General features: G+C 44.8%; 1 protein-coding gene across 1 annotated transcript; it reads right to left on the bottom strand.

The window, feature by feature from the left end:
• Positions 1–4,911: 4,911 nt before the first annotated feature.
• On the bottom strand, positions 4,912–8,125 carry LOC100216695 (uncharacterized). The gene is made up of 4 exons (XM_008659933.2): positions 8,050–8,125; positions 7,535–7,605; positions 5,321–7,435; positions 4,912–5,246 (listed from the first exon to the last, which is right to left on the bottom strand). Exons 3-4 carry the CDS (start codon positions 7,416–7,418, stop codon positions 5,203–5,205), a joined length of 2,142 nt encoding a protein of 713 aa, XP_008658155.1. The 5' UTR covers positions 7,419–7,435; positions 7,535–7,605; positions 8,050–8,125; the 3' UTR covers positions 4,912–5,202.
• Between the last annotated feature and the right edge of the window lie 8,678 nt (positions 8,126–16,803).

Here is a 16,803-nt window from a genome sequence, read left to right as displayed (position 1 = left end):
TGTCATAATATAGAATTTGATAAATACACAATCTACCATATGAGAGGAATTTCTTCAAAGAATGATGACATAATTTTAAAACATCCTTAAGTGCTTTCTATTTCTATGTGACTACACAAGACACATGACAAATTAAGATAATTGCACTTAAGAATATAAATGTTACCATCCCTTGACTTTCCTCCATGTTGTAGGCTTTGATATTCCGCACATGATGATTCTTTATTTCCTACAACATTAATATCTTCCCGAGATGATATGAGTTTTGAATACAATAAACTGAAGTAACCTTGGGTCAATCTTGAATATGTAGATCATTTGAAGATTGATAGCTTGAGTTGATAAGAATTGAATTAACTCCCTCAAGCACTCCAAAGGTTCATACCATCTCCTTCTCCTACAAATCTTGTCAAGCACATTTTGGTACCCATCGCTTGATGGGTCCATTAAGGTTAGTAAACAAAGATCTAGGAACCCAAAAGTCCTTTGTGTTAGCACTAGGTAAACTCACTACCTTTCTAGCACAAGTTGCAATTTTGGGTTGCCTAGTTATATGAAAATCAATTGACAAGTTAGGAGTGGAATTGTTACCAATGGGACAATCCTTGCATTGATGTCCCTTCTTTCGGCACGTGTAGCATAGGCGTTTTTCAAGTTTTGAAGTTTTCTTCTTTCCTTGTTTGTTGCCTGCTACATGGTTAGTAAAAACCTTCTTTTCTAACCCTATGCCCTTTTGTTTTAAATGGGGACAAGATCTAAGCAAGTGTCCCTTCTTGGAGCATTTAAAACAAAGTCTATCATCCTTGTTAATAATCAAGCCATTTTTAATGTAGGGACATGACCTAATCAAGTGCCCCTCTTTAAAGCATTCACTACACCTCTTAATGTGAAGTGTGGCTTGATCATTACCTTGGATGTTACCTTTTGTGGAGGCGTGGTTGAGGCTTTTGGAGGAGGTGTTGAATTTCTTCTTTTGTTTCTTCCTCTTGCCAATCCTCAAATCCTTGACATTTTCTTCAAGGGATGTAGTGCATGCCACGGTTGTTCCCGTCTCAAGCTTCTTCACCATGTGATCACGGTTATCTTGAGAAGGTTGAGCAATGCACTTCCCTTTTAGTTGTGTCAAGCTCATTTTTAGCTTCTCATTTTCTTCCTTGAGCTTTTGATATGTATCATCATTTGTTCCTGCAAGTTCTAGCTCAAAAGAAGATTTGCTTGTCGACGAACAACAAGCATTAGCACATGGTAATATAGTATCAATTTGAATACATGTGCATGAGTGAGGTTGTTGGGATTTTAAATTTTCTATCACAACCTCATGAGCAATGTTTAATATGATATGATCATCTCTAAGATTTTCATGAGAGCATAGGAGCATATCATATTTTTCTTGAAAAGCTAGATTTTCAATTTTTAGCTTTTCTACTTGGTCCTTTAGCAAGGTATTCTTATTTACTAATTGAGCGATACAATGTAACGCGTTATTTTGCTCAATTGAAATAGTTTCATACCTTTGGACCAAATCAACATGAGAGCACTTTAGCTCCTCATGTTCTTTAGTCAACTCGTCAAAGTGTTGCATCTTTATGGAGAGAATATCTTCTAGCCTTTGACGAGCTTCGCTTTGCTCTCTCGCTCTCTCTAGAAGTTTGAGCATGACCGCCTTATCTTCTTGGCTTAGGCGAGCGTAGAGATGCACAAAGCTTCTTTCTTCCTCCTCATCCTCATTTGTGCTTCCGCTATCATTTTCATTAGCCACACAACATATGTGGGAATCGAAATGGGAAGACAAACCTTTTGGAGAGGTGGATTCATCGTTTGGTCTCCATCGTTCATTTTCTTCTTCTTCCTTGCAAGGGTTAGTATCACAAATACCAAGAGAAGTAGAAGCACAAAATGAACTATCATGTTTGGACTTATTAAATTTGCTTTTAATTCTAATCCAAATATCATGCACATCACAAATGGGTTTGTCATATTTTATTATGAAGGCATGATAATCTTCTTTGCTAAGGGATTTACTTAAGATGTCATAAGCTAGATAGTTTAAGCGTATACATCTTAAATCTTCTTCGGAGGCATTTTCCCTAGCATAGTTAGGAGGAATAATACTCTTGTCTAAAATTTGTTCTAATTGTGGGTCTACCGCTCTAAAGGCATTTATCACTCTAGTAGACCAAGAAACATAATTAGAACAATCGGAAAGTAGTATCTCAAGAGTTACCTCCTTGTTCTCCTGGGTCTTCTTGTTCTTTTGGGATCTTCTACGAGCCATCACTTCGAGTTGTTAGACTCAAGATGAAGTGCCTAGCGCTGATACCAATTGAAAGTCGCCTAGAGGGGGGGGGGGTGGATAGGCGAAACCTGAAAATTAAAACTTTTATCCCCCAACTAGATCCTTTGATTAGTGGTTAGAACAAGATGAACAATTATCGGAGTATAAAAACTAAGTTATTGCTAGTAAAGAGTATAGCTTTCAAATAATGTGTAAGTGATAAATCAACACAACTAATAAGTCTATGATAATAAAGCAAGAAGGCTTAGATGAAAAGAGTACTAATTCAAGTTCTTTCTTGCGGAGTGTTGCTTCACTTAAATGAGAGTTTAACTTGAAGCAACACCAAATGATAGGAGCAAAGAATAGTGCAAGAGAACTTAGAGTAAGGGAAAGCAAACAAATCACAAGCAAAAGCACAATGAACACGGATGATTTGTTTTACCGAGGTTCGGCCCTCGAAGGCCTAGTCCCCGTTGAGGAGTCCACTTAAGGACGGGTCTTTTTCAACCCTTTCCCTCTCTCCCGATCACACAAGGATCGGCGAGCTCTTCTTCTTTTCAAGGATCACTCTCGATCCCACAAGGACCACCACAATCTTTGGTGTCTCTTGCTAGCTTTTACAAGCCTCCAAAACTTTGGAGGAAGTTCGATGGGAGTCAATACTCCACGCGCAAATGAACACAAAGATGTAGCACACACTATCTCTCAATGAATCTCACAAGGCGCTAGGGCTAAACTCAATGAAGGAGCTCTCAATTGCTTGCTCTCTCTTTTGTGGCACTTGTGTTGGTTGTAGTGGACTAAATCTTGTGTATAGGATGGATCAATGAATATATGTGGTTGGGAGGGCTTGAGTATGTCAACTAGATGACTTGGAATGTTGCTTGGACTCCCACACCTTGAAGTGGCCGGTTGGGGTGGTATTTATAGCCACCATCCAATATTGTAGCCGTTGGAGAAGCTGCTGGCGATGGACGCACCGGACAGTCCGGTGCACACCGGACATGTCCGGTGCGCCAGCCACGTCATCCTAGCCGTTGAGATTGGAGCTGGTCGACCGTTGGAGGCTTTGTCCTCATGTGGCACCGGACAGTCCGGTGCCCCTCTGACTTCTGCTCTGACACTCTGAATTCAACTGTACACTTTGCAGAGTCGACCGTTGCGCGCAGATGACCGTTGCTCCGCTGGCACACCGGACAGTCCGGTGTACACCGGACAGTCCGGTGAATTTTAGCGGACGAGCCGTTGGCGTTTCCCGAGGCTGGCGAGTTCCCGAGGCCGATCTCCCTTGGCGCACCGGACACTGTCCGGTGTACACCGGACAGTCCGGTGAATTATAGCCGAGTCGCCTCTGGGAATTCCCGAAGGTGGAGAGTTCAAAGTGAGTCCCCCTGGTGCACCGGACATGTCCGGTGGCACACCGGACAGTCCGGTGCGCCAGACCAGGGGTGCCTTCGGTTGCCCCTTTGCTCCTTTGTTGAATCCAAAATTTGATCTTTTTATTGGCTAAGTGCGAACCTTTGACACCTGTATAACTTATACACTAGAGCAAACTAGTTAGTCCAAAGATTTGTGTTGGGCAATTCAACCACCAAAATTATTTAGGAACTAGGTGTAAGCCTAATTCCCTTTCACGCGCGCCGTTAGCCTAAAATAGATAACTTCCGAGAGGCGCTGAGCAAAACCGTCGGAAGTTAAGGCATACCCGGATCGGTCAACGTCTGAATAAGTAACTTCCGAGAGGCCACAGACTAGCCGTCGGAAGTTAACTGAACTTCCGAGAGGCCGTCGGAAGTTAAGTTAACTTCCGAGAGGCTCTTGGCCGGCCGTCGGAAGTTAACTTAACTTCCGAGAGGCACTAGTCGCCACTCGGAAATTATTTATTTCCTACGGTTTTGAAAAAAACCGTAGGAAGTTATTTGCCTCTCGGAAGTTTCTTATTTTGGTGTAGTGTTAAGCTGAGCGTCGAGCCAAGAATGAATCTTCATAGGATCCTAACACATGCTTGTCTATGTGAATAAAGTTTCTCTAAATTAAAGCTACTAAAGTCATATTTATGTCCTACTTTGACACAACAAAGACGTACTACCCCATATTTTTAAATTTGACGTCAAATAGTGCAAAATTGAACTATCAAATAAAGAAAATAGAGGGTGAATTATTTAGCCGCCATGAGAGTGAAGCGTTGTAGAAGATTGAATATAAATACATAAGATTTTTATTTAAAACTTAACTCGGAATTATCCGCTCTGCAATGTCCCAACCAGAGGGTGGCGAACAGGACATCGTAACATCGAGGGGAATCGAACACAGATCTTAGAGGTGCTACTCGGAAGCCTTAAGCATCCGATTAGAGGCACTTTCACATTTAAAACCCAACAATGTTTTTTAAATAAAATAGATATCTCCCTATATTCTATCACACTATATGTTATTGTGAGTTTTAGATTGTTGTTAATTATTATTAATAAAAATATAGATACTACTAATTTAGATTCGGCATAAGAACTTAAAATTTTTCTAGCACGGGGCCTGACACGTACATCCGGGGCATTTGTTAACACCACACCATCAAGCAGCCCCATCAATATTGCACCAGTTCAGCAGCTAGCAGCTATATTTGAGAGCCGAGCTAGGATGAAGAAATTGATGCGCATAAATTCAATACATAATATATAAAAGATTAATACAGTAGTAGCAGTCACAACAACATGAATAATAGTATAACAGACAATGAAATCAACTGCTATATGTTCTCTATTGCAATAATCTCCATATATTATATATTTAATAAGGTATGTGTATTGCAATTTTCAGCGATAACGTCATGATTTTATTTTTATTGATAAAAGATGTAAAAGTGGAAACAATTAATATATTGTATAGCAACCACAAGAGCTGAAGCTTGTTCCTCCAGTAATTGTCTAGGGGTCCACCGTGGAGTCAGCCAAATAGTGGGACTCGGATCCTGTATATATATATAATAATAATTATTATTAATTTAATTTAAATTAATTTAATTTAGTTTAATTTACGACCGACCTGTGGGTGTTGACGAAGCTAGCTTGCTCTGCAGTTGTGGGCGGTTAACCATCTGCATGTGCACTGGGAGATTGTCGAAGACGTAGTATCTTCTTTCCCTCTTTGATGAGTCGTCGTCGACATGTTTGCGATGAGCTTTCACCAGATCTACCTCCACCCGGAAGGCAGTGGAGGAAGCACCGAGCCCGTGGTGGGACAAGAGAAGCCACACGAAGGTGAAGAGCTCCCCGCCTCTCGCCAGCGCCGCCGCGTGCGCCTCGGGCCTGGACCTGGAGGCGGCGTACACGAGCAGCCTTGCCCACATGTGCTTCAGCTCCTCCAGTGTCTCATCCCACGTCGCCGAGCAGGGCCACAGCGTCGTCGACATGGCCTCCGCTGCTGCAGGGCCGCCGCCGTCACACAGAAGGCGCATGCAAGCATCCCGCTGCTCGTCAACCGTGCGACAGCTACGGTACCCATCACAGCGCCGAAACTCCGCTTCAGGGTTGCCTTCCTGCAAAAGCGAGGAAGCAGCACCTCCTGGGTTTGCAGCCACCAGGTACATCATGTACCTGGATAGCTTCCGGCAGACGTCGGCCGAAGCGGCGGCGCCTGCGGTGCCGGTGGCGATGCTGATTTCCTTGTTGGCCGCCGCCGCATCCGCAGCCTGACACAGGAGGGTCTCCGTGCATGCGTGCAGCCAGGATACAAGGCGGACAAAATCGTTGGCCAGCTCCTGCCGCCGCTGCGTTGCCTCCAGTAGCAGCTGCCCGAGGCACCACCACTGCTGCTGCTTCTGCTCATCGCGCGGCTGGCGAGCGGCGGTGGCTATGTCGTCTATCTCCTTCACCAGGCACAGGGTGACATTGTCGTCCACCACCACCTGCTTGGTCTTCAGCAGCCTGTTGAGACAGAACGAACCCCCCTTGTCCCTCCCGACGCCGACCAGCTTCCCCACGATGCACATCACTACCTCGGAGAGCCTAGACGGCGGCGGCGACCACGACCTGGATTCGTCGTCGTAGTATACGAACCTGTACTGCCCCATGGTGTTTGACCACAGCGGCCTGCTTGTCATGTCCCACCAGGAGAGAAGGCACCGAGAGACGCGAGAAGCAGCCCGAGTCCGAGGGTGACGCAGCCACGCCCACGCCCATGCCCAAGGTGACGCCATGTACACCTTAAGCAGGGAGCAGACGTCCACGGCAAGCCCTCCTATGAACAGCGTGTAGGTGATGACGATGGCACCATCGCTGCTGCTGTAGGATGAGGAGGACGAAGACGAGAAGAAGAAGAAGAGGGTGAGAGCGGCAACGGTACACGCCAGCGAGATGCACCGGAATACGATGCCTGCCCTCGTACGGAGCACTGCGGCCTTAGTGTAGAGATCACTGTACACCATGGCAAGCTCCACATCCATCAACGTGAACAGGGAAGTATGCCTATCAAACGAGGAGGGCGAGGGATAGGAGTCGACGATGCTCCTAAGATCGCCGGCCACTTTTGCCGTCGTGTGGCCTGCGAACAGCATCCGGATCCCCGGCGCCGAACGCAACGCGTCAGCACAGATGTTCGCGAGATCGGGTGCTGGTTTCTGCTGCTGCTGCTGCTCTGATCTGCTGTTGTCGGAGGTGACCAGCTCCTCCACCACCATGCTGCTGCTCAGGTCCCCCTGCATCAGGGCTGCTGTCCTCTCTCCGTACTTGATGATCCCAGCGGCAAACAGCAGGACGCCGGGGAAAAGAACCTGCGTGCTGCTGGGCTTCCAGAAGAAGAAGAAGGCGTACAGCGCTAGGGTCACCTGGACTAACAGGTTCAGCACATGCCGCTTCCACAGGCTGCTGTCCTCCATGGAGAAGGCGGTGATGGTGTCCTGGCCACCGAGATGGATGAGGAGGAAAGGTGCCCAAAGGGACGCTGTTCCGTTTTCCATCGCATTCGCATCTCGTGACAGGACACCGAGAGCGTAGATTGCTACCAGGTCAGCTCCCGCATACGCTACCCATATGCTGCATCGAAGCAAAGGGTTTCTTGTGCGTTGCCGAAGCCCACCAGTGAAGAACAGAAACAGCTGAAGAAAGAAGCTGACAAGCACAAGTACCTCCGCCGACCTGTCCATTACTTATATATACAACCCTACAACAAGTATATATGTACAGTATCAGCTAGCTAGCGCAACAATCGATTATTTATTTAATTAAATATGCATGGAAAACAACCGACTGCTGTGCTCACCACTGATCTTGACAACAGCTGGTACTTGATAGCAAAGCTTCCCAGCAAGCTTCAAAACAGTTGGTAGGTACCTGGTAGCAGCAGGTGTATTAAATATATCAGGAGAAATAGTTAATACACGCTTTCTAGAGATATTCCATTGTGCCAAAAACAAGTAATGAAGAATATACATGTCAGTGAAAGCCATTAAATTATGGGAAATTTGGATCCATACCATTAAAAGATCATCACTTTGGATCCATACCATTACTATCTCACTTACATGTGGGTCCACATGAGTCAATGACATGTGGGGTCCATGGTATATATCTAAAGTTTGGATCTTTTAATGGTATAGATCCAATTGTTCCTTAAATTATTGTATTTTAAAACCTAATACTACTTTTTCATTACACACTTTTCTTGACAGAAAGAAAGAAAGAAAGAAAAGAGAATGTGTAGAACATATATATATATATATATATAGGCTGCTGATACAGTTTCGAAGGCAAGATATATAAATCCAATAAGTATACCCGAGGTTCTTCCGGTGTGTACGCAAACTAGCCTAGATGTTTTAATAATGTGTAGCTTATGCGCATGCTTTCGGATAGATCGATCAATAACGTCGTCGTCTATATATAGCTGTTGCATAAGTATAGTATCTTCCTCTTTGGAGCAATCTTTATGTTCTCTTGCAAGAAGAGCAATGCTGAGATGCATTCTTCCAAGAAGAGCAAAGGGATGCTTTCTTTACCTTTTATTCTGCTGCTGTGCTTTGTGCGTGGCCCTGCAGGCAAGCTCTTTTGTTGTATTGATCATTTTCAGTCAAATTGACTCGATCATATATAACCGGAGGATAAGCTGATATAAACTCAAACTGAGCGTAAGCATGATGATAGTAGATAAGCAGCGAATGAGCCAAGGTCAAATTCTTCTTCACACAACGAATGAGATCGATCGATGACGGCTGCTCGCCAGCAAAGATAGGCTGCTACGAATCATGTTCTTGCAGGAAGAGCAAAAGAGATATATGCTTATATATGGCTTATTGGTCGCAAAAGAGATGCATGCATGGCAGCTGGAGGATCGATCTTGTTTTATTCATTCCGTCTCCGCTCTGCAAGCAATTCCAATCCTGGTGACATTTGTTGGGTTAACCATACAGGACTTTGGCACGGCTGTCTCTACAGTATTGGTTTTAATCCGTATTGATTTCTAGTGTTTCTACAGTATTTTTATCTAAATAAATTGTAGCTACAGCAGTTCAAACAGTTAACTTTAATCCAGCGAACTTACTAATAGCTAGGCAGTGTTTGAGGGTGTTGAGTTTGTGATCCAAATTCTGAAAAAAACGGCCAAGTTGGCGAGCGAAGAGGAGACCCGTCGTCGGGAGGCTTGGGCCGGAGCGTAGATTACTGAGAAATCCAAAGTGCTATTTATCTCATCAAAGTGCTATTTATCTCATTAAGTCTTGCATTATCATTCATTGTGATAGCCAGAGTGCTATTTATCTCACCAAAGATCAGATGATTACTGAGAAATCCAAGCATATTGATATTCGTTATCACTTCGTTCGTGATATCATTGAGAAGGGTTTGGTGAAGGTATGCAAGATCAGTACTCATAATAATCCTGTTGATATGATGACGAAGCATGTTACTGTTGCTAAGTTTGAGCTATGCTCAAGCTTAGTTGGTATTACAAATTAGCCCCTAGTGGCTGTTGGCGTCGGCATGATGATGATACATTGTTTGAGGTGGAGTTTGCTATTATGATGCTACAAGGAATTTTGTCTCAAGGTGGAGTTTGTGATCCAAATTCTGAAGAAAGCGGTCAAGTTGGCGAGCGAAGCGGAGGCCCGCCCATGGACGGTGGGGGTGCGGGGGGCTCCGCCCTCGCGGTACGGACCGTTCCCTACTCACTGAAAGGGAATTAGGCTTACACCTAGCTCCTAAATAATTTTGGTGGTTGAATTGCCCAACACAAATAGTTGGACTAACTAGTTTGCCCAAGTGTATAGATTATACAGGTGTAAAAGGTTCACACTCAGCCAATAAAAAAAAGATCAAGTTTTGGATTCAACAAAGGAGCAAAAAGGCAACCGAAGGCACCTCTGGTCTGGGGGCACCGGACTGTCCGGTGTACACCGGACAGTGTCCGGTGCACCAGAGTACTCCAACTCGAACTTGCCACCTTCGGGAACTTCTCAAGCCGGCGCGTTATAATTCACCGGACTGTCCGGTGTACACCGGACAGTGTCCGGTGCTCCAAGGAAGCGCGGCCTCTAGAACTCGCCTGCCTCGGGATTTCACTTCAGCCGCTCCGCTATAATTCACCGGACTGTCCGGTGTACACCGGACTGTCCGGTGTACCAGCAGAGCAACGGCTATTTCGGCGCCAACGGCTACCTGCGGCGCAATTAATGCGCGCTCTGCGCGCGCAGAAGTCAGGCGCGCCCATACGGGGGCACCGGACAAGGAACAGTCGATGTCCGGTGTGCACCGGACATCCAGGCGGGCCCACAAGTCAGAAGTTCCAACGGTCAGAATCCAACGGCAGTGATGACGTGGCGGGGGCACCGGACATGTCCGGTGTGCACCGGACTGTCCGGTGCGCCATCAAGCAGACAGCCTCCCAACGGCCACTTTTGGTGGTTGGGGCTATAAATACCCCAACCACCCCACCATTCATTGCATCCAAGTTTTCCACTTCCCAACTACTACAAGAGCTCTAGCATTCAATTCTAGACACTCCAAAGAGATCAAATCCTCTCCAATTCCACTCAAGCCTTTAGTGACTAGCGAGAGAGATTTGCCGTGTTCTTTTGAGCTCTTGCGCTTGGATCGCTTTCTTTCTTTCTCACTTGTTCTTGTGATCAAAACTCAATTGTAACCAAGGCAAGAGGCACCAATTGTGTGGTGGCCCTTGTGGGGAAGTTTTGTTCCCGTTTGATTGAGAAGAAGAAAAGCTCACTCGGTCCGAGGGACCGTTTGAGAGAGGGAAGGGTTGAAAGAGACCCGGCCTTTGTGGTCTCCTCAACGGGGAGTAGGTTTGCGAGAACCGAACCTCGGTAAAACAAATCCGCGTGCCACACTCTTTATTTGCTTGCGATTTGTTTTGCGCCCTCTCTCGCGGACTCGATTATATTTCTAACGATAACCCGGCTTGTAGTTGTGTTTATATTTGTATATTTCAGTTTCGCCCTATTCACCCCCCCTCTAGGCGACTATCAATTGGTATCAGAGCCCGGTGCTTCATTAGAGCCTAACCGCTCGAAGTGATGTCGGGAGATCACGCCAAGAAGGAGATGGAGACCGGCGAAAAGCCCACTACAAGCCACGGGAGCACTTCATCGGAAGAGTCCCGCACCAAGAGGAGGGAGAAGAAGAAGAACTCCTCCAACAAAGGGAAGGAGAAGAAATCTTCTTCTCACCACAAAGAGAAGAAGGAAAAATCTTCCTCTCACAAGCCGCATCGAAGTGAGGACAAGCCAAAGAGGATGAGGAAAGTGGTCTACTACGAGACCGACACTTCATCAATATCGACCTCCGGATCCGATGCGCCCTCCGTAACTTCTAAACGCCAAGGGCGTAAGAAGTTTAGTAAGATCCCCCTACACTATCCTCGCATTTCTAAACATACACCTCTACTTTCCGTCCCATTAGGCAAACCACCAACTTTTGATGGTGAAGATTATGCAAGGTGGAGTGATTTAATGCGATTCCATCTAACCTCACTCCACAAAAGTATATGGGATGTTGTTGAGTTTGGTGCACAGGTACCATCCGTAGGTGATGAAGACTATGATGAGGATGAGGTGGCCCAAATCGAGCACTTCAACTCTCAAGCGACAACAATACTCCTCGCCTCTTTAAGTAGAGAGGAGTATAACAAAGTTCAAGGGTTGAAGAGCGCCAAGGAGGTTTGGGATGTGCTCAGAACCGCGCACGAGGGAGACGAGCTAACAAAGATCACCAAGCGGGAAACGATCGAGGGGGGGCTCGGTCGGTTCCGGCTTCGCAAAGGGGAAGAGCCACAACACATGTACAACCGGCTCAAGACCTTGGTGAACCAAGTACGCAACCTCGGGAGCAAGAAGTGGGACGACCACGAAATGGTTAAGGTTATTCTAAGATCTCTCATTTTCCTTAACCCCACTCAAGTTCAATTAATTCGTGGTAATCCTAGATATACTAAAATGACCCCCGAGGAAGTTATCGGGAATTTTGTAAGTTTTGAGTGCATGATCGAAGGCTCGAGGAAGATCAACGAGCTTGATGATCCCTCCACATCCGAAGCTCAACCCGTCGCATTCAAGGCGATGGAGGAAAAGAAGGAGGAGTCCACACCAAGTCGGCAACCAATCGACGCCTCCAAGCTCGACAATGAGGAAATAGCGCTCGTCATCAAGAGCTTTCGCCAAATCCTCAAGCAAAGGAGAGGGAAAGACTACAAGTCCCGCTCCAAGAAGGTTTGCTATAAATGTGGTAAGCCCGGTCATTTTATTGCTAAATGTCCTATATCTAGTGACAGTGACCGAGGCGACGACAAGAAGGGAAGAAGAAAGGAGAAGAAGAGGTACTACAAGAAGAAGGGCGGCGATGCCCATGTTTGTCGGGAGTGGGACTCCGACGAAAGCTCTAGCGACTCCTCCGACGACGAGGACGCCGCCAACATCGCCGTCACCAAGGGACTTCTCTTCCCCAACATCGGCCACAAGTGCCTCATGGCAAAGGACGGCAAAAAGAAGGTTAAATCTAAATCCTCCACTAAATATGAATCCTCTAGTGATGATAATGCTAGTGATGAGGAAGATAATTTGCGTACCCTTTTTGCCAACCTCAACATGCAACAAAAAGAAAAACTTAATGAATTGATTAGTGTCATCCATGAAAAGGATGATCTCTTGGACACCCAAGAGGACTTCCTTATTAAAGAAAATAAGAAGCATGTTAAGGTTAAAAATGCTTACGCTCTAGAAGTAGAAAAATGTGAAAAACTTTCTAGTGAGCTAAGCTCTTGCCATGAAACAATAGACAACCTTAGAAATGAAAATGCTAATTTGTTAGCTAAGGTTGATTCTCATGTTTGCAACGTTTCAATTCCCAACCCTAGAGATAATAATGATGATTTGCTTGCTAGGATTGAAGAATTGAACATTTCTCTTGCTAGCCTTAGAATTGAGAATGAAAAATTGCTTGCTAAGGCTAAAGATTTTGATGTTTGCAATGCTACCATTTCCGACCTTAGAACTAAGAATGATATCTTGCATGCTAAGGTTGTAGAATTAAAATCTTGCAAACCCTCTACGTCTACCATTGAGCATGTTTCCATTTGTACTAGATGTAGAGATGTTAACATTGATGCTATTCATGATCATATGGCTTTAATTAAACAACAAAATGATCATATAGCAAAATTAGATGCTAAAATTGCCGAGCATAACTTAGAAAATGAAAAATTTAAATTTGCTAGAAGTATGCTCTATAGTGGGAGACGCCCGGGCATCAAGGATGGCATTGGCTTCCAAAGGGGAGACAATGTCAAACTTAATGCCCCTCCTAAAAGATTGTCTAACTTTGTTAAGGGCAAGGCTCCCATGCCTCAGGATAACGAGGGTTACATTTTATACCCTGTCGGTTATCCCGAGGACAAAATTAGAAGAATTCATTCTAGGAAGTCTCACTCTGGCCCTAATCATGCTTTTATGTATAAGGGTGAGACATCTAGCTCTAGGCAACCAACCCATGCTAAGTTGCCTAAGAAGAAAACTCCTAGTGCATCAAATGGTCATGACATTTCATTTAAAACTTTTGATGCATCTTATGTTTTGACTAACAAATCCGGCAAGGTAGTTGCCAAATATGTTGGGGGCAAACACAAGGGATCAAAGACTTGTGTTTGGGTACCCAAAGTTCTTGTGTCTAATGCCAAAGGACCCAAAACCATTTGGGTACCTAAAGTCAAGAACTAAACTTGTTTTATAGGTTTATGCATCCGGGGGCTCAAGTTGGATACTCGACAGCGGGTGCACAAACCACATGACAGGGGAGAAGAAGATGTTCTCCTCATATGAGAAAAACCAAGATCCCCAACGAGCTATCACATTCGGGGATGGAAATCAAGGTTTGGTCAAAGGATTGGGTAAAATTGCTATATCTCCTGACCATTCTATTTCCAATGTTTTTCTTGTTGATTCTTTAGATTACAACTTGCTCTCTGTATCTCAATTATGTCAAATGGGCTACAACTGTCTTTTTACTGATATTGGTGTCACTGTCTTTAGAAGAAGTGATGATTCAATAGCATTTAAGGGAGTGTTAGAGGGTCAGCTATACTTGGTAGACTTTGATAGAGCTGAACTCGACACTTGCTTAATTGCTAAGACTAACATGGGTTGGCTCTGGCACCGCCGACTAGCCCATGTTGGGATGAAGAATCTTCACAAGCTTCTAAAGGGAGAACACATTTTAGGATTAACAAATGTTTATTTTGAGAAAGACAGGATTTGTAGCGCATGCCAAGCAGGGAAACAAGTTGGCACTCATCATCCGCATAAGAACATAATGACTACCGACAGGCCACTGGAGCTCCTACACATGAATCTATTCGGCCCGATCGCTTACATAAGCATCGGCGGGAGTAAGTACTGTCTAGTTATTGTGGATGATTATTCTCGCTTCACTTGGGTATTCTTTTTGCAGGAAAAATCTCAAACCCAAGAGACCTTAAAGGGATTCTTGAGACGGGCTCAAAATGAGTTCGCCTTAAGGATCAAGAAAATAAGAAGCGACAACGGGACGGAGTTCAAGAACTCTCAAATCGAAGGTTTCCTTGAGGAGGAGGGCATCAAGCATGAGTTCTCTTCTCCCTACACACCTCAACAAAATGGTGTAGTGGAGAGGAAGAATCGAACTCTATTGGACATGGCAAGAACCATGCTTGATGAGTACAAGACTTCGGATCGGTTTTGGGCCGAGGCGGTCAACACCGCCTGCTACGCCATCAACTGGTTATATCTACACCGAATCCTCAAGAAGACATCCTATGAACTCCTAACCGGTAAAAAGCCCAACATTTCATATTTTAGAGTCTTTGGTAGCAAATGTTTTATTCTTGTTAAGAGAGGTAGAAAATCTAAATTTGCTCCTAAGACTGTAGAAGGCTTTTTACTAGGATATGATTCAAACACAAGGGCATATAGAGTCTTTAACAAGTCCTCGGGACTAGTTGAAGTTTCTTGTGACGTTGTGTTTGATGAGACTAACGGCTCTCAAGTAGAGCAAGTTGATCTTGATGAGATAGGTATTGAAGAGGCTCCGTGCATCGCGCTAAGGAACATGTCCATTGGGGATGTGTGTCCTAAGGAATCCGAAGAGCCTCCAAATGCACAAGATCAACCGTCCTCCTCTGTGCAAGCATCTCCACCAACTCAAAATGAGGAAGAGGTTCAAGTTGATGAAGAAGAAGATCAATCAAATGAGCCACCTCAAGATGACGGCAATGATCAAGGGGGAGATGCAAATAATCAAGACAAGGAGGATGAAGAACCAAGGCCGCCACACCCAAGAGTCCACCAAGCAATCCAACGAGATCACCCCGTCGACACCATCCTCGCGACATTCATAAGGGGGTAACTACTAGATCTCGTGTTGCACATTTTTGTGAGCATTACTCTTTTGTTTCCTCTATTGAGCCACACAGGGTAGAGGAAGCACTTCAAGATTCGGATTGGGTGGTGGCGATGCAAGAGGAGCTCAACAACTTCACGAGGAATGAGGTATGGCATTTAGTTCCACGTCCTAACCAAAATGTTGTAGGGACCAAATGGGTCTTCCGCAACAAGCAAGATGAGCATGGTGTGGTGACAAGGAACAAAGCTCGACTTGTGGCCAAAGGATACTCGCAAGTCGAAGGTTTGGATTTCGGTGAAACCTATGCACCCGTAGCTAGGCTTGAGTCAATTCGTATATTATTGGCCTATGCTACTTACCATGGCTTTAAGCTTTATCAAATGGACGTGAAAAGTGCCTTCCTTAATGGACCGATCAAGGAAGAGGTCTATGTTGAGCAACCTCCCGGCTTTGAAGACAGTAAGTATCCTAACCATGTCTATAAGCTCTCTAAGGCGCTTTATGGGCTCAAGCAAGCCCCAAGAGCATGGTATGAATACCTTAGAGATTTCCTTATTGCAAATGGCTTCAAAGTCGGAAAGGCCGATCCTACACTCTTTACTAAAACTCTTGAAAATGACTTGTTTGTATCCCAAATTTATGTTGATGATATTATATTTGGGTCTACTAACGAGTCTACATGTGAAGAGTTTAGTAGGATCATGACACAAAAGTTCGAGATGTCTATGATGGGGGAGTTGAAGTATTTCTTGGGATTTCAAGTGAAGCAACTCCAAGAGGGCACCTTCATCAGCCAAACGAAATACACTCAAGACATTCTAACCAAGTTTGGGATGAAGGATGCCAAGCCTATCAAGACACCCATGGGAATAATGGGCATCTCGACCTCGACACGGGAGGTAAGTCCGTGGATCAAAAGGTATACCGGTCGATGATAGGTTCTTTACTCTATTTATGTGCATCTCGACCGGATATTATGCTTTCCGTTTGCATGTGTGCAAGATTCCAATCCGACCCTAAGGAATCCCACCTTACGGCCGTAAAACGAATCTTGAGATATTTGGCTTATACTCCTAAGTTTGGGCTTTGGTACCCTCGGGGATCCACATTTGATTTGATTGGTTATTCAGATGCTGATTGGGCAGGGTGCAAAATCAATAGAAAGAGCACATCGGGGACTTGCCAGTTCTTGGGAAGATCCTTGGTGTCTTGGGCTTCAAAGAAGCAAAATTCGGTCGCTCTTTCCACCGCCGAAGCCGAGTACATTGCCGCAGGCCATTGTTGCGCGCAATTGCTTTGGATGAGGCAAACCCTGCGGGACTATGGTTACAAATTAACCAAAGTCCCTTTGCTATGTGATAATGAGAGTGCAATCAAAATGGCCGACAATCCTGTTGAGCATAGCCGCACTAAACACATAGCCATCCGATATCATTTTCTTAGGGATCACCAACAAAAGGGAGATATCGAGATTTCTTACATTAACACTAAAGATCAATTAGCCGATATCTTTACCAAGCCTCTTGATGAACAAACTTTTACCAAACTTAGGCATGAGCTCAATATTCTTGATTCACGCAATTTCTTTTGCTAGATCGCACACATAGCTCATTTATATACCTTTGATCATATCTCTTTTATATGCTATGACTA

Source organism: Zea mays, chromosome 9 (assembly GCF_902167145.1).
Source record: "Zea mays cultivar B73 chromosome 9, Zm-B73-REFERENCE-NAM-5.0, whole genome shotgun sequence".
Classification (NCBI taxonomy): domain Eukaryota; kingdom Viridiplantae; phylum Streptophyta; class Magnoliopsida; order Poales; family Poaceae; genus Zea; species Zea mays.
This window is presented reverse-complemented; position numbering and strand designations above follow the sequence as displayed.

Bases quoted from the DNA above. Each gene is read 5' to 3' on its own strand.
- LOC100216695 (XM_008659933.2), bottom strand. From the start codon at position 7,418: ATGGACAGGTCGGCGGAGGTACTTGTGCTTGTCAGCTTCTTTCTTCAG. The intron at 5,247-5,320 runs GTCGGTCGTAAA...ATATATATACAG, and splicing joins AGCTTCGTCAACACCCACAG to GATCCGAGTCCCACTATTTG.